Source organism: Drosophila obscura, unplaced genomic scaffold (genome assembly GCF_018151105.1).
Source record: "Drosophila obscura isolate BZ-5 IFL unplaced genomic scaffold, ASM1815110v1 contig_186, whole genome shotgun sequence".
NCBI classification, from domain to species: Eukaryota; Metazoa; Arthropoda; class Insecta; order Diptera; family Drosophilidae; genus Drosophila; species Drosophila obscura.
In genome coordinates, this window is record NW_024542774.1 from 7,276,041 (window position 1) to 7,291,717 (window position 15,677).

A 15,677-nucleotide genomic window follows, 5' to 3' on the forward strand; every position below is an offset into this window, starting at 1 on the left:
ACGCTGTCTGTTTTGTTTCTTTGTTGGTTAAGAGAAATCAAGTTTAAAGAATCAGAAATACCCTCTACAATGGCAGTTAAAAATATTGAATTTGAATCGATGAAACTGTAAACAAACATTTGTTTCTTCGCCATAGCCAATATAAACATATCCCATCGACCGTTTATGCTGTCACAAGAAACATTCCGCTAGTGTCGTGATGTCCCGAGTTTCCCCATCTCCACATACATGTGTACGTACACGTACATTGTAGGTACCACCCTTCCATCAATAATAATGAAAAAAGAAAACACATATTTGGTTAAGTCGTTTTCAATGCATAGATTTATTTGTTAAACTTTCCTTGCTTCCAACTGTTTGTGGTTGGTTCATCAATTCAAAACAATAATCGCAATAAAACGTTAGAACAAATTGTACTGTCTAGATGGGTACTGTACTGCCAAAAAATGTTCAATCATATTTCTGTGTATTGCTCTTCGGGAGCAAAAGAGAAATGCCCGTTGGAAAATGGAAACCAAATATAATTCTCAAGAGGTGGATGTCGTAGACTACATTTAACCAATATGAAATGAAATAGTATCTGGGGTTTATTTCATGGTACACAGTTTAGTATTATGTTCGCAAGATTGGTTTTGGTTGCCTTTTGTGGTTGTTTGGACTAGCCCAAACGGCCAGACGCTTAAAACTGGCCAAACTAATGTTAATTTTTGTTTTAATCGTTTTGTTAATGTTTAAAAACTATCATATAATGTTTAGTTTAGTTCATTTTTTGTTTGCTTCTGTCCAAACGAATATTTTCCTGTTGGTAAGGTGGACAGGGGTGCGGGAGTGCCGGATGACGCCTTCTGCTACTTTTTATCGGCGCCTGAATTGGACTGTGTGGAATATGAATATTGAGACCAATAATGATTGGTGGCACCGCCATCATTATTGCCAGCGACGCCTCCTACACCGCCGCTCGCGCCTCCACTGGCATTACCGGCCGCTGCTCCGCCGGAGCCCTGTGCCTGTTGCTGAAGATAACAATTGAAGTAAAGTTAGTCTTTTGTGAAGTGCCGAATCGAATGTCTTTGCTTACCTGCCACCAGGACATCCACTGTTGTTGTTGCTGTGGATCGGCACCCTGCCAGGCTTGCTGGTTTCCATAACCAGCTAAAATAAAAACGACAACATTTTAGTTGTTTCATTCAAGTGGATTTGTGTCTATTCCGTACGCACCCTGCATTTGATTATATCCCCAATATGGTTGCTGGCCGGCGGTCTGTTGCTGCTGCTGCTGTGGATACTGTTGTGACGGCTGCTGCTGCTGCTGCCAGACGCCTGTCTGATGCGGCTGCTGTTGCTGCTGGCTATAGGTGCTCCACTTGCCGCTAAGAGAGGACTGAAAAGAGGAAATCGTGCATCAGTAGGCAGCAGTCGTAGCGACTTATCACATCACTTACCTTGCCGCCGCCGGCTGTTCCACTCGTTTGCTGCTTGTACTGATCGTAAACACCGCCGCCACCTCCTACGCCACTTCCGGCGGAATTGTTGCCATACTTAGGCACAGATTGGGCAGCTGACCGCTCATAGCCACCGCGACTATCTTCTTTGGTGTCGCGGTGGCCAGGCCGAAAATCCCGTTGTTGATGGGTTCCTCCTCCGGAGCGGTAGCTACTCTGGCTGCTTCCCCGATTCCGGTCCGTACTGCCTATTCGGCTGCGATCGTTGCCGCGATCTCGATCGCGATAGTCTCGTGAGCTACCGTATCCGCGATCATCGTATCCGCTTCGGCGGTTGTTTTGCATCCAGTTTTGCTGGCCGCCACCGCCGCCTCCTCCTCCGCCGCCACCACCACCACCGCTGCCGCCGGTGTACCCACGATTACGGTTGTCATAGGCACGACTACCACCACCGCCGCCGCCGCCTCCGCCACCTCCTCCATACCCACGATCGTCGTAGCCACTCCTGCGATTGTTCTGCATCCAGTTGTTCTGTTGGCCACCACCGCCACCGCTGCCGCCGCCACCTCCTCCGCCTCCATAGCTGGTGCGGCGATTGTCATAGCCACGGCTGCCGCCGCCGCCACCACCGCCACTATTGCTGGAGTAGCCTCCCGCCGCCACCGCCGCCGCCGCCACCACGCCTCGAGTCATTCCATCGGCTTTCATGTCGCTGCCCGCCATAGTCCCGGCGGCGATCATCGTTGTAGCGATTGCGGTTGCGATCGTCACGTCGGTAATTGTCACGGCCTCCCCGAGATCTCTTGTCCTTTGATCTGTCAGCATCGATGGCCTTCTTTCCCTTCTCGTTGTACTTTTTGACCTCGCTCTTGGCCTCGTCGCCGCTGAGCTCCGTGTAGATTATGTCATCGAACCAGCCAAACTCCAGCGAGGGCAGAGTGAAGTTGGCTGCAAAAAGAGTGATTTGGCATTACAATTATGACTGCAGCTTATTCTGTGTGAGATTTACGTGTTATCAATATACACATTACACATTATATAAAGTAAGAGGCCAAGGACGGGGGGACAGGAATAGAGGATGTGGCACAAATCGGAGGCGTGTGAAGGCGAATTACTTTTTGATTTACTTGAGAGTGAGAGAGATTCTAGAACTCAAAGGAGCAGCTGCTAGGCTGGAGTTCCAAGCGGTTGATTACTAGGATTATTTCAATATAATTTAATGATATTCCCTTTTGGAATATACTCCGTGAGGAAATGAAAAGTTGAAACAAAGTTTTTTTTTGAGGAAGAGGCGCCCGCACACGTTCCAATTCATTCGGGGGGCGGGTGGTGTTTTTGGGATAGCATGGGGAGATTATAGATAGATATTTATGAATAATGGAAATCATAATAAAAATCGAAATCATAAGCGAATGCGAATACGATATCTGTAGAGTCTTACAGTTACAATTACGTACAGATACATAAAATGCAGCTGCTTACAAACTAAATACTTTACATAACAAATTGTATTGCATAGATTTTTTCTATTCTTTTTTCTTATTTTTTTTGTTTTGTTCTTTCTTTTTTTTTTGTACATAAATGCCTCCTTAAAGTAGGGTAGTAGTAGTATGTATGTATGTATAGAATACAATCGTACATTATCTGGATATTTTCAATTGTTCAATTCGTTGCCATGTGTGGTGGACAATATTTACCTCGTAAGTTATTAATTGTTGATTCTTTAACTGTAAAAGCATTTCCCTTTTCCTCTTTTTCGGCGATCCGACGTTTCAACTCATCTTCGCCGGGTATGCAAACGACAGCAATGCGCTTGAAGTCGTTGAAACCCTTCATTTTACGTCGCTGGGCCGAGGCATAGGCATTCGTCTACAAGTATATAGTTGATCGGTTGGTTGGTTGGGGGTTTGAATAGTTTGTAGTCTGCCAGTTGTTGTAGCTGGTTGGTTGGTTGGTTGTTGTTGGTTTTTGGGGATGGTTGGTTGTAGTTGTTGTAGTTTTGGATAGTCGGTGAGAAAACACGTTGATGATTCGGTTGCAGGACGACGACCGGTCGCAGACCCCGGGAATCGCAGACGTAGTCCGTGTTGTCGGTGACACCAACTCCGGATTCAGTTTTGGGCGCTTACAAGCTAACACATACCTGTCACAAGGTCACACCCAGCCACACTCCACTGCACTCCGCCAGGGAGTTGGGAGGAGAGTACCGGGCGGATTAGGGTTGGGGGTTGTACTCATATAATACCTAGGAGGGGCCTCGGGGGGCCCTATCAACAACAACTAACAACAGTTGACTAATGATTGTATATATATATGGGGGTGGTTGGAGGGGGATAATAATAAGTTTAGGTACAAGTGGTGTGGTGTTGCTCTGTTGGTTGTTATCGGCTGTAGCATCGCATAGCTCTCTCTGTAGATACACATACATATATATATATGAGATAGTTGGCATTTAGAGAGAGACAGAGAGAGAGTAGAGAGATAGTAGTAGGTACTAATACGTATAGGTATACATATGTGATTAGATTGTAGACGAACAAATGCGACCGAGACGATCGCTGATCGGATTTGGATTTTGTGTATGTTTTGTTTACTTACAGTGGCTTCCATGCCGCACGCTCCAACTTCAATCATCCTTCTCCTTCTCCTCCTTCTCCTTATTGCCCTTTCTTCAATGCCATCTCAACATTCCATCTCCCTTCTCTTACACTTCCCTCTCCTCAAACTGCCCCGTCAACTGTTGCACCTATGTAAGACTTAATAATACAGATCTGGTGCACACTCTGGCACTCTGATACTTACTGGCATTGCATATACTTAGAGACACTAATTATCGGATCGACTTACACGTCTAGGACGTACCTGACTGCCGGCTAGGCAGTTGGCGGCACCCCCCCTCCGCAGCGGGGGAGGGCACTTGGGATTACCTTTCGTGTGAGCAATGAGCAATTAAATGCGTATTCAAATGTACAGAACAAACGAAAAAGTAATAGTAACAGAGTCGCGTATTCGTTTGTAAGGTGGGGTGGGGCCTCATCCCCGAAGGGACCAGACCCCACATTCGCCCCTTGGCCACTTGCATGGCTGGGCGGTTGCCAATTCATCATCAACGTATAATTCTCGCTTGTTTAGTTGTGTTGTGTGTGTTTTTTTTTTGTTTGTTTTTGTATCGTTCGTTGTTCTCTGTGTAATCTTGTATGTGTGTGTGTGTGTTTTGTGTTTAGGTGTGGTGTGTGTGTGTGGGAGGTTGTGTCTGTGGGGTGTCTGTATGTTTTACCTGATCGAGGATGAAATTGCGACGCCGCTTCATGGCGATATCTTCAAGGGCTCCCAGGCTATTCAAGCATATCTCCAGCACCTTATCCCAACGGCCCTTGTGCACCGTTTTGCGAGAGGCGCCATCAATCTAAGCAGACAACGGAATGGATGAGCATTTGCCACCATTTGAATAGATAATCTTAGTTGGTATACCAACTACTTGTAAGACTTACCGTCATCTTGGCTATGATGGAATCGGGTCCGATGACCTCGTAACGCTTGTCAGCATTGTCTGCCACCTGCTTGTGTGTCCAGTGGGTCTTTCCGGCACCGGGCAGTCCCACTAGAAGAATGACCTCGCACTCCTTGCGTGAACCGGCGCGTTGTGGTCCGGCAATCAGTTGCTCCACAGCAACCAGGCCAATCAACACGTAGTCCGGCAGCAGAGCGACTGTATCTCTGGGCTCGGGAACCACTTCTTCGTACTCATCATCACGCGTCTGTGACTTCTCCTTTTCCTTCTCAGTCTCCGTCTTTTCAGAGTCTTCATCGGTCTTGATGCGCTTGTTGGGCGAGGGTCCGTCCTCATCCTCTTCATCATTTGCGGTTGAGGGCTTTTGATCCTCTGCTGGTGCTTCCTCGCTGGCCTTGTCAGCGTTGGCATCGCCATTCGAAACTGCTTCTGGCTCCGCAGAGGCTTCAGTGGATGGCTCAGCTGCAAGCAAAATGTGTTCAAAATATTTGGTTTTATCTCAGTTATATCTAGGGGAAGAATGCCACCAACCTGTCTCCAAAGTTTCAGTAGCTTCTGGCTTCTTTTCAGCATCTTCAGTTGGGACCTCTGCCTCTGCCTTAACCTCTTCCTTTGGTGCCGCTTCTTCCTCTTCGGATTTCTCTGGTTTATCGGAGTCCTCCTCATCGGCCTTTTCCGAAGATGTCTTGGTATCATCATCCTTCTTCTCGACCTCATCGTCGTCGGCGGTGGCCTCGTCCAGAACCTTCCACTTTTCGCCATCGTTGTCATCTTTGTCGTCGTCCTTGTCCTCTTCCTTGCGATGCTTGCGGCGCTTGCGCGTTGGCCTCTCGGCGTTTACCAGAAGCTGCTCGCCATCCGAGAAGTTCACCGAGTACTCGTAGCCCTTGGTCACTATGTGCGGAAAGAGAGCCTCCCCCTCTCCCAGGATACTCTTCTCGAACTCAAATGCCACCCCCAGGTCCTCTCCATTGAGGGTATACTTGATTGTGCACGGCTCGCTCTCCAGATCCAGATAGCATCCAATGACGTCGTCCAACTGGTAGGGCTTGCCATAGTCTACGAACTCGCTCTCATTGGCCTTGCGTCCGGTCTCGCAGTAGCCAAAGGAATGTTCGGCTTCGCCTAAGAGCAGCGAAGTCGTTGGCTTCGAGAAGCCAACGCGAAAGCCGCGCACATGCGGCTCATCCCGGAAATGATGCGAATTTTCCGGTTGCGATTCCTCAGCGAGGCGCACCTCAAAGCAGACCTTACCCTCGCGCACTCCGTAGCTGGCACGAGCTCCAGACCAAATCAGGGAATAAATCTCCGATGTCAGGGGCTTGGCCGAAGCAAATGTGGTCGGATCGATGCGAAGATGCAAGTCCGAGTCGACTAAAATGGAGATGTGATGACTGTACTATACCCGGCATACTTCTCATATTCGACAACAAAATACTTACGCCAGCTTAGTGCAACTTTGTTCTCCTCGATAGTGGGCTCATCCTCCGGCACCGTGCGCTCCTCGGCAGCGGGCTTGGGCTCGCGCTTCTCTCCGCCACTGTTGCGATGCTTGGGAGAGCGGGAGCCACTGCGGGAGCGCGACCGACTGTGCGAACGTTTGCGACGCTCATGAGGCTGATCCTCAGACTTTTCCTGTTCTTCGTCGGCCTTGGGGGCAGCTGAGGTCTCCTCTTCATCGACGTCCATTTTCTGGCTGTCGCCGTTTGCCTGGGGCTCAGCTTTCTCAGCTGGGACCTCTTGCGGTCTCCTCTGGGATAGCCTGTTCTGCCTGGAGCGGCTGCTCCTCCTCGTTGCCATTGTTGGCATTGTCTTCGGCCTGTTCCATCGGCTCGTCAGCTTCTTGGCCTATTTCGGCAGTCGCTTCATCGGCTTCCTCTGTTTCTGGCTCGTCTTTGGCCTCAGGTTCGTCGGATTGTGGCTTCTCCTCATCATTGGTAGCTTCGGACTCGACTGTGTCTTCTCCTTCCGGCTCTGCTGAATCGCCCTCGGCCTCGAGGTCCGAGTCCGATTGCGGCTTCTCGGCGTCTGCGGCTGCTTCTCCTGCCTGGTCTTCCTCTTCCAGGGTCTCGAGCTCTGGCTCTGTGGCGACGGGTGCAGCTGCAACGGGAGAGGGAGAGCGGGACATTGAGCGCGTGCGACGCTGACGTCGGCTTGGTGTGACTGGTGCGCCATCTGGTGGCGGTGGCGGAAATGTGGCAGCGATGCAAAAGTGACAATTCAAAATGGAAATGGAAATGAAAATGCAATGTAAGATTCGTGCATTATATAAGAAAAACTTACAACAACACAAATTCACGCTGAGCCACAGGCACTCACACTAACAGAAACAGGAATATAACGCGGCAAGCCACTCACTCACACTGGCGCACAGACAGACAATGCATACACACAAACTTACCTCCGTCGCCGGCTCCACCACCTTCTACATGTGCCCGGAGGCGCTCGATGAGCACGGCTTTAATTCCTTTGGTGTCCAGACCGCGCGCTTGTAGCTCGTTGCGCAAGTCTACCACCTTCATTTTATCCAGCTTAGCCACATCCATTTTTACGCTTCCGTTTTGGATTGGCGGCAGAAACACACACACACTCGCGTGCACCAACACACCGACGGGGGCTGATGATGCGAAAAAATAAGGAAAAAACGCGAAAGAAAATTAAATGCGCTGTCGTTCAATGGGCGCACGCGTTTAAGATGTCTCCAGATTGAAGTATTGCTATTTCTTGCACTCGTGCACACTAAATTAACTCCACAATTCAGATTTACATTCGCAGTAATTGCGAATAAATAAATGGCCTAAAAAACCGAACGCGTTGAAGTGAAGTTGGCTGCGACATGTAGGGTGGATGTTAAATATATATTGGTCAGTATATATCGATATATATCATACAAGGTAATATTTTTTTAGACTGTCGAATATACTTGTGTTACTTTATAATAAAATTAACAGAATCAGGGGTAATGGGACTTTATTTTAAAACAGTATTACGTCAATGCGGGTAGCGGGTAAATTTGTACCCTTCTTATCGATGTACAGGGTTAGTTCAAATAAATATCGGTAGTTTTGTGCGATAAAGCCTAGTACTCGATTTTTCTTCTTCCTTTTTGACGCGTTTTTGTTTGGCCTGTTAGATACGATTTCGTCTTATGTTATGTTAAGTATTCGCCCTTATGTTATGGCGCAATGGCGCGCAATCGTAAAATGCTCTTCCCTCCAATGCTAGTTCTCTCCAAGCAGTGCCAGTGCTCCGACAAGCTGGGTTGTATAAAGGAGGGCATCCTCTTGAAATTCAGTTGGTTCTCCCATGTGACATGCGAAATTTATAATATTTCCAGCATTCCCAGTTGTCTCTAAATGGTTACAGTTAGCCTTGTTTAATTGCAATGCCATTCCAGTTTCACGTATACATGAAAAGTATTTTTCCACCAATTTTTGCAGGTTCGTCAATTCTGAAGGGTAGTACGTTAGGAACTTCGTCGGAACTGTGTTGATCAAGCTTGGCAAGTTACTGAATATGTCCTTCCAGTTTTCAACCGTGAAGGTTGGGTCGTACAACAGTTTAAGTACTCTCATCTGCAAACGGTGAAATCTTGTTTTCACAGAATAATCTTGTTAGGTGGGTTATGTCCCATAAGACAGGATACTTCAGGTTGGCAACGCATGCCGCTAAATGGTTGGCTATGTAGCCATCGCAAATAATTGCCAACAAATTTTTTCCCATGTCCATGTCTTCAATCTTCTTCAGGACTTTGTTTATCTCTTTGTTTATAATGTCAGAGCCCAGCATGGAACGGGCATTCGGTAGCGTCTCCGGCTGTATGGGCACCACGCGTAAACTAAGAAAACGGAATAAACTTCCATCAGCTTTGAAGCAAGCGATAGCCAGCACCTTCCAGCGCTCACGACAAATATTGATTGGGAGAGGAGATGATAATCATTGAACGCCAAAAATAATGGGCCATGGCCAGCCAAATCATGCAAATTTGCCAAATACACCTTCCCTTTCTTCAAATAATCCAAATGGTTTTCATTTAAAAATTGGACGGCTCTTTTAAACTGCAGGTTTGAGTAGACACACGGCTGTGCGTCGTTATATGCATAAAAAACGCTTTCGAGGCTATGCATGATATTGCTGATCCTGAAAGAAAATAAAAATGAAAAAAGATACGACTCGTAAAACTACTAATATTCTCTGTAAGTACTTACAATATACAATACAATATATCTGTTTTTACAATATATCTTCGAAAGCACTTATTATTCACAGCACAGCACACATTAAACGCCAAAAAACAATTTTCGTTTGACGGCTTCGTCACCTCGGTCGAGTAGAGCGACAACAAAATACGAAGTCTGACGACGGGAATAGGTCCAGGGCCGGAATAGCAGTTGCTTCCGCCTAACAGAAAAATTTGTTGAAATTTTGTTTTTTTTTTCAAATGAAAAAATACCGGGGCTGGCGTTAAAAAAAGGAAGGCCCCAGATTGATGGTTGCCAGGGCCTGATTGAGGGGTTGATTCGGCACTGGGCCCACTGTGCGCATCTGCTGAGCTGTCCTGAGCTCGCTCGGCTCGTTTCTTACGAACAGACGAAGCTGGGACCTCGACCGCTTATCGCCTTGCAAACTATCATCATGTTTGTGTTCTGTGTCGCGCATTCGTCGTATCTGATCAGTTTTTGGAATGCCGTCAGCGAAAATGCTGCTTCTGCTGCAGGCTATGCTGTTGCTTTGGGCAGTCAAAACAGTCCCAAGTGTTAGGGCCGAATTGTGCGATAACGGAACCGGCGAGTGCAAGGATTTGACTGCGACTGACTGTCCGTCAGTCTTCTATAACCTGAACGCCATTGGGTCCGCCCTCAAGTACTGCGATGAGTTCAACGACATCATTTGCTGTCCCCTGCCCCTGGATAAGCAAATCCAGAACCAAAACCTGAATCCGGTCGAAAGCAGCAGGAGGTTCGAAAAGGGTGAGAATGGATGGACGGCTACTCTTTTTCTATAAACATATTACCATTCAATATATCTGGCAAAACAGAATGTCGTCGCTTCAATGAGATGAGGGCTTCATGCCGCAGCACTCCATTAATTGTGGGCGGCACGAAGGCCGCTGGCCGAGAGTTTCCCTTCATGGCCCTGCTCGGGCAACGTCAGAGGGGAAGTGCGACTATCGACTGGCACTGTGGGGGGTCTTTGATTCATCCAAAGTTCATTCTCACCGCCGCCCATTGCCTGGAGACAAACGAGTGAGTGTCATCAGAGATCTGTTCTTCTGCTGATCTTATGCGTCCCTCTGATCCCACTGATTTGTAGAAAGAAGGAGGAGCGCCTGGATCCCAATTTCGATTCACCGAAATATGTTGTGCGGCTGGGAGAACTTGACTACAAGAACGAGACGGACGATGCCCAGCCTCAGGACTTCCGGGTGGTCAATTATGTAGTGCATCCTTCCTACGATGAGGAGGATAACGGTAACCGCAAGAACGACATTGCCCTCGTAGAGCTGGACAGTGCGGCAGTCTTTAACGAGTATGTGGCGCCTGCCTGCCTGCCAACCGCCAGCGGCAACGAGCATCTCCAGCTAACGGCCGCTGGCTGGGGAGCCATCAATGAGGGCGGACGATCCTCCTCGCACCTGCTCAAGGTGACCCTGGAGCGCTTCAGCGTGGAGCAGTGCAGCCAGCGACTGGAGCACCACATTGATATACGCACCCAGCTGTGTGCCGGCTCTCGGACGAGCAATGCAGACACCTGCTACGGCGACTCTGGCGGGCCCGTCTTTGTGCAGCACTCGTCCTTCGCGTGCCTCAAGCAGGTCATTGGCATCACCTCGTATGGCCTGGTGTGCGGCGAGAAGGGCCTGCCCAGTGTCTACACCAAGGTGCACCTCTACACGGACTGGATCGAGAGCATTGTGTGGGGCGAGTAAGACAGACGGCAAACGTAGTTCGTTTCAAAATCAGTTTTGTTAGCTTTAATCAAAAAACATTGCAGTAACAAAAATGTATAACAAATGTATCGGGACTTATTCTACGCGGATGTGTGGGTGTGGGTGTGGGTGTGGTGGGTGGTGGGTGGTGAAGGCGGTGCGAATGGTGTTTACTATACGTATATATGGATGATTGCTCTTCCGCTCATCGTGCTTTGTGCTTGGTGCTGTGTGCTGTGTGCTGGGCTATGTTTAACGCTAAGGACACAATAGAGGCTTAGTGCTAGAGGACCCTGTAGTAGACCAATGGACATGGCATATCCTTGGTTGGTTGCCTGCTGGCTTGCCTAATGGTTTGCCTACTACAGACGGACGGTACGGCGTAAATTGGCATCAATGCGTCGCTCTGCGTTCCTGTCCTTGATCTCCTGTTTCCGGATCTCCGACTGCTTGTAGACGAACAGCGGCCGGAAAACGATTGCGCGACGTTGGCGCTCCTGCCTGTGGCTCTGGCTGGGCACATCGCGACGCGGACGTCCCGAATACGGGCGGAAGAGATTCGACTTGGCCGTGTCGTGGGCATACAGTGTGCTCAGGAAGTCAAAATACGGCTTGGACCTAAGGCTGTCCGGCTGCTGGAGCGGCGATGGACTGTAGCTAAACTGATTGGGTGCCTCGATGTCCAGAAGCGCATGTGGCACCTCCTGCAGCTGCGGCCGGGCGGCAGTCAGAGCCATCGCCATGAGTAGGATCACAGCTGAAGCCTGCGGAAGAGGAAAGACAGAGGAAAAGTTAGTTTAGTGTCTTATGTGGAGGTGTGAATAGCAGTTGGAGGCCAGGCAGAACAAAGCGGTGCCAGCGGTGCCAAGTAGAACCTGTCTACCCCGGACAGCCTAGACAGGGCTCTGATCTGCGAGCTTATGCTGTGAATTAGCATACAATAATTAATTTAAATTAACCCAACAGCTGGAGATAGAGACAGGGACGGGGGACGGGGACAGACCCACCGTATCAATGATATAACCGCAATCAAATTTAATTTATGGTCGCACCTAAGATATTCATGAGCACGTCTCGAATTTGGTAGGCGTCATCGAGCATGTTCCGATGGGAATACTCGATGGGACCACAATTATATTCCATGCGAATCCAGGCGCCAGTAGTCCCATAACCGGATCCTACTCGAAACGATTCGATTGATTTCATAATGATATTCAAAGTTTGCACTACTCAAGTGATGAAACGCTTTGCCATCCAGGAATCTTCTATGATTCATGAATGGTAATTTGGTTTGGTCGCAGATCAAAGGAGATTGGATTATGTAAAACTGAAGACTTTATCCGTGGACCACAGACCACAGAGTCAAAACAAATTAATTTTAATCAAGCAAAAAGGCAAAGGAGAAGACTGACATTTCTGTGCTGTAACCGGTTGAGGTTTTTGTGGTTTTTGTGGTTCAGGGTTAACAATTTCGTAAAACCGAATCAAGGCAATCGTCCAACAGGATTGCCAACACTGCACGGACAAGTGCAGTACCAGAAAAAAAAAAAAAAATTAAAAAAAAGAGCCCATAAAGTGCTCTTTTATGGCACTTCCTCATGAAGATCATCACAAGATCGAAAGCCCCCACCAAAGACAGCATAAGGAATAGAATAACTTGATTTAATAATGCTTTTGGCCTTGTCCAGCGGCAAAATAATCAGAGTACGTTAGCTCTCCGTTGGCTCGGCGAGCTTATCTTATAGATTTCTATATTATATGTATATAGTATATACTCGTATTTGGCAGCTTTAATTTGTTGATTGAGTTTGTTGAAAATGTTAATCGCTTAAACACGTTTCTTTGTTGGAATTTTTGCTTCTTTTGTTTCATAAATTTCCGATCTTTATACCGATCCCCGAACTAATCCGCTATGATACTCACTTGCCAAGTGTATGCAAACATCTTTGATGCGGGCTTGGGGTTTCCGTTAAATGGTTTTCAGCTGAGCTGTAATATTTTATGGCTTATGGCTTTTGGTTACAGGTTCTGCTTCACTTTTGCACTTTGTTTGATTTCAATTTGGGCTTCACTCGCGAGGTGTCAAATCCCAGAGTACACAAAATCCTTAGCAGTTGCCCGAATGCTGTTGCTGTTGCCGATCTAGATTCCGCTGATGATAGATGATGTCTATATTGCTTTTTGTTATCAGTAGCCGCTTAGCACCTTGTGTTATTTGTTTGCGTGTGTATTTTACTCGTATTCTCGATGTGATGCGATGCGATGCGATCTGAACGCTGCTGAGCGTGCGATTGAACTGTTCTGAATTTTTGTCACAAATTCACTTTTATACGGACGGCCCCTGGTCTCCTCTGACTCTGACTCTGCTGGCTTCGTGACGTTTTTGTATGCTGAACGGGTTTTTGGTTTTGTTTTTGGTTTCGCCTCCCTCACTCCTCGCCACTCCACTCCACTTCATGTCACTTGGCGCTTTCGATGTTAAGTGTTACCGATATCGCGGTGTATCCCACTCGGTGCGGGGTGCCAGAGACGTCTTTAAGCCAAATTGCCAAATTGTTGGCACTGGCCTGCACTTGGCTTGATTGGCTTCTCCTACAGCAGCTGCTGGTCACGTAATTAGCGTCAAAATGCTGCTCCTTCACCCAAATAGACAAAGCCCTGAACGGGAATCGGAACTGGGAATATGCGTCACATAAAATATTTGCCATTTTGCATTTAGCACTACGATTTTGATATTTATTTTGATTTTAATTTAACTTTTTCCATGACGCACTTATTAATCAAAGGCACTAATCCCCAGAGATTTGAGCTAAATCGCGTACGCACAGGATTGTGGCTTTTTGGAGGGGAACCGGAGATTTCGATGAAAATGTAGTGATGGGGCGAGGCAACACGGAAGCCGGCAGACTGGCAGACAGTCGTAAAGCTGAACGGTTAATAGTGCTGAGTGAGATATTTGTATCTCTCAAAACGAATCGGAACCAATCTAAAGATAATTATGTGTGCGAGCTGCTTAAGTTATGCAAATCTCTGTTTGGTGACGCGTTAAACTCCAGCTTCGGCTTCAGCATAGCATCGGTTACGGGCTTGGAAAATTGTCAACACACTAGACGTGGCTCGAACCGAGTTGGAGGCACTTGAAAAATTGACTTTCATGCTTGAGGAGACTGAAGGTCGAGTGGGTCTTGAAATGGTAATGAGCGCCGCTTGACTGAACTGGCCAGGCCATGCCAGGCCAGGCCTGGGTGGGAGCCGATGCTGCTGCTGTTGCCGGAGACAAAGGCATGCTGAAGAGAGATGATTATTGGAGGCGGTTGGTATTATACCGCCCTCACCCCACACGTGATTAGAACCCGATCAAGAATCAAGAATCCATCTGCGTTTACGCTTTGAGACTCGATGCTGAGATGCTGAACACGATTGGCAAGGCAAGTCTTGGCGGGGCCCCGTGTCAATGGCCAACCGGTTGGGTGCCCCGCAAGCCAAAATAAAGCAAATGGCATCTGATTTATATGTACAATTGTATAGCATTTAGCGATATTGCCCATCAACACCATCCATCCATCCACCCAGAGAATCAATCCACACCGGATCCAATCATAGTCTCCGCCTTTCTTATTCTTCTCCATTTGTTTGTCGCTTCTCTTTTTGGTCTTTTTAATTTTTATATTTTTAGACTGGGAGCACACAGATCTTTGGCTGGCACAACGAATTTCATTTCAATTCATTTAATTTAATTAGTTTTTTGGCTGAAAGCCGGTTTGGAACGCAATAAGACAAATGGCTGGCGATAAGCGGACCCAGAGGCCGACGCCGAAGTCAACAAATGTCAGAGAGTGAAAAACAAAATAAAATTGTACTCGTCTTATCAATAGACATTTGCGTGCTTTCGGCTTATTCGGTATGTTTTGGTTTCAACCTGATCCGGCACATTCAAGAGAGTCTCTCATAAGTCACCTCCCATCACCAAGTGAATCATTAGAATCGAATCCCTTGAATTACTCGGAAATGCACTCGTTCTAATTGAGACAGTAATGTGGGTTCACCATCGCCGGCTTCCGTGGAGGAGTGGGAATCAGAGTCAGAGCCGTCAATGTGCTAATCAGCTTTGACTGGGCATTGATTCATGATTGATTCATGCTCGAGGCTGGCACGATCCCCAGCTCCCGGGTGACGAAAGGTGAGAAAGGGGCACGTTTCCATTTCACCGGACCTCAACAGAGGGGAGCACTTCTCACTTTGGACTAGGTACGTCATCTGGGGATATAGTCGGGCTAATTATCACTTGGTACGTCACACGCCTGATGTCAGTTGGTGTTTTTCTCGATTAATGCTTAATTTAATTTAATTCGGCCAAAGACCATCATGGAAATTTTGACATATCTAATTGGTAAACAGATTTTATTGGGTGTGTTAAATATGAAGTGATGGGTCTCATGGGATCGATTAAAAATTTCATTCACGTTTCGTTCTGGTCTCTTCCATACAGAGTCTTGTCAGTTTTTTTTTCAAAGTCAGTTCAAATTTCGCGCCAACCGCTACTTTGCAGATTGTTTGTGGCGCCCCCTATGTAACTTTAATTATTTTTTTCGATAGTAGAACAACATATCGGCTTCTGTATTAGTTGAACGCGGTTTTCCATGTTAAAAATTGGGTAAAAATTATAGTTCGTTTGATTTTGATTCCCCTCTTGGAGATGCACCTGTTGTTGTTTATGTCTGAATTCTGAAAAGTAGTTCCTTTGATTTATCCCACAAAAATATCCAAAAATTGTATATCGATATTTTCATATTGT

The 15,677-nt window shown here is 47.2% G+C and overlaps 3 protein-coding genes across 3 annotated transcripts; 1 reads left to right on the forward strand and 2 right to left on the reverse strand.

Annotated features, from left to right (window-relative positions):
* Positions 1-306: 306 nt before the first annotated feature.
* On the reverse strand, positions 307-7,786 carry LOC111073846 (heterogeneous nuclear ribonucleoprotein U-like protein 2). Its single transcript, XM_022366380.2, is given in 12 exon segments — positions 307-1,013; positions 1,079-1,152; positions 1,219-1,381; positions 1,443-2,096; positions 2,098-2,390; positions 3,140-3,311; positions 4,720-4,848; positions 4,934-5,415; positions 5,485-6,327; positions 6,396-6,696; positions 6,698-7,128; positions 7,355-7,786. Coding segments are annotated over 12 exon segments (3,852 nt in total). The 5' UTR covers positions 7,500-7,786; the 3' UTR covers positions 307-848.
* Positions 7,787-9,600: 1,814 nt separating this feature from the next.
* Positions 9,601-10,967, forward strand: LOC111073869 (serine protease snake). The gene is made up of 3 exons (XM_022366416.2): positions 9,601-9,923; positions 9,992-10,199; positions 10,267-10,967. Exons 1-3 carry the CDS (start codon positions 9,638-9,640, stop codon positions 10,880-10,882), a joined length of 1,110 nt encoding a protein of 369 aa, XP_022222108.2. The 5' UTR covers positions 9,601-9,637; the 3' UTR covers positions 10,883-10,967.
* LOC111073870 lies at positions 10,905-13,203 on the reverse strand. Its single transcript, XM_022366417.2, has 2 exons — positions 12,806-13,203; positions 10,905-11,646 (listed from the first exon to the last, which is right to left on the reverse strand). The coding sequence occupies exons 1-2, from the start codon at positions 12,824-12,826 to the stop codon at positions 11,245-11,247; spliced, it is 423 nt and encodes a 140-aa protein (XP_022222109.1). The 5' UTR covers positions 12,827-13,203; the 3' UTR covers positions 10,905-11,244.
* Positions 13,204-15,677: the final 2,474 nt, after the last annotated feature.

What these genes read in the sequence shown, in the direction of transcription:
- LOC111073870 (XM_022366417.2), bottom strand. Translation starts at nt 12,826, where the DNA reads ATGTTTGCATACACTTGGCAA. An exon ending in TGTTTGCATACACTTGGCAA is followed by an intron (nt 11,647 to 12,805) that starts GTGAGTATCATA and finishes CCTCTTCCGCAG; the next exon opens with GCTTCAGCTGTGATCCTACT.
- LOC111073869 (XM_022366416.2), top strand. Translation starts at nt 9,638, where the DNA reads ATGCCGTCAGCGAAAATGCTGCTTCTGCTGCAGGCTATGCTGTTGCTT. An exon ending in CAGCAGGAGGTTCGAAAAGG is followed by an intron (nt 9,924 to 9,991) that starts GTGAGAATGGAT and finishes CTGGCAAAACAG; the next exon opens with AATGTCGTCGCTTCAATGAG. An exon ending in CATTGCCTGGAGACAAACGA is followed by an intron (nt 10,200 to 10,266) that starts GTGAGTGTCATC and finishes ACTGATTTGTAG; the next exon opens with AAAGAAGGAGGAGCGCCTGG.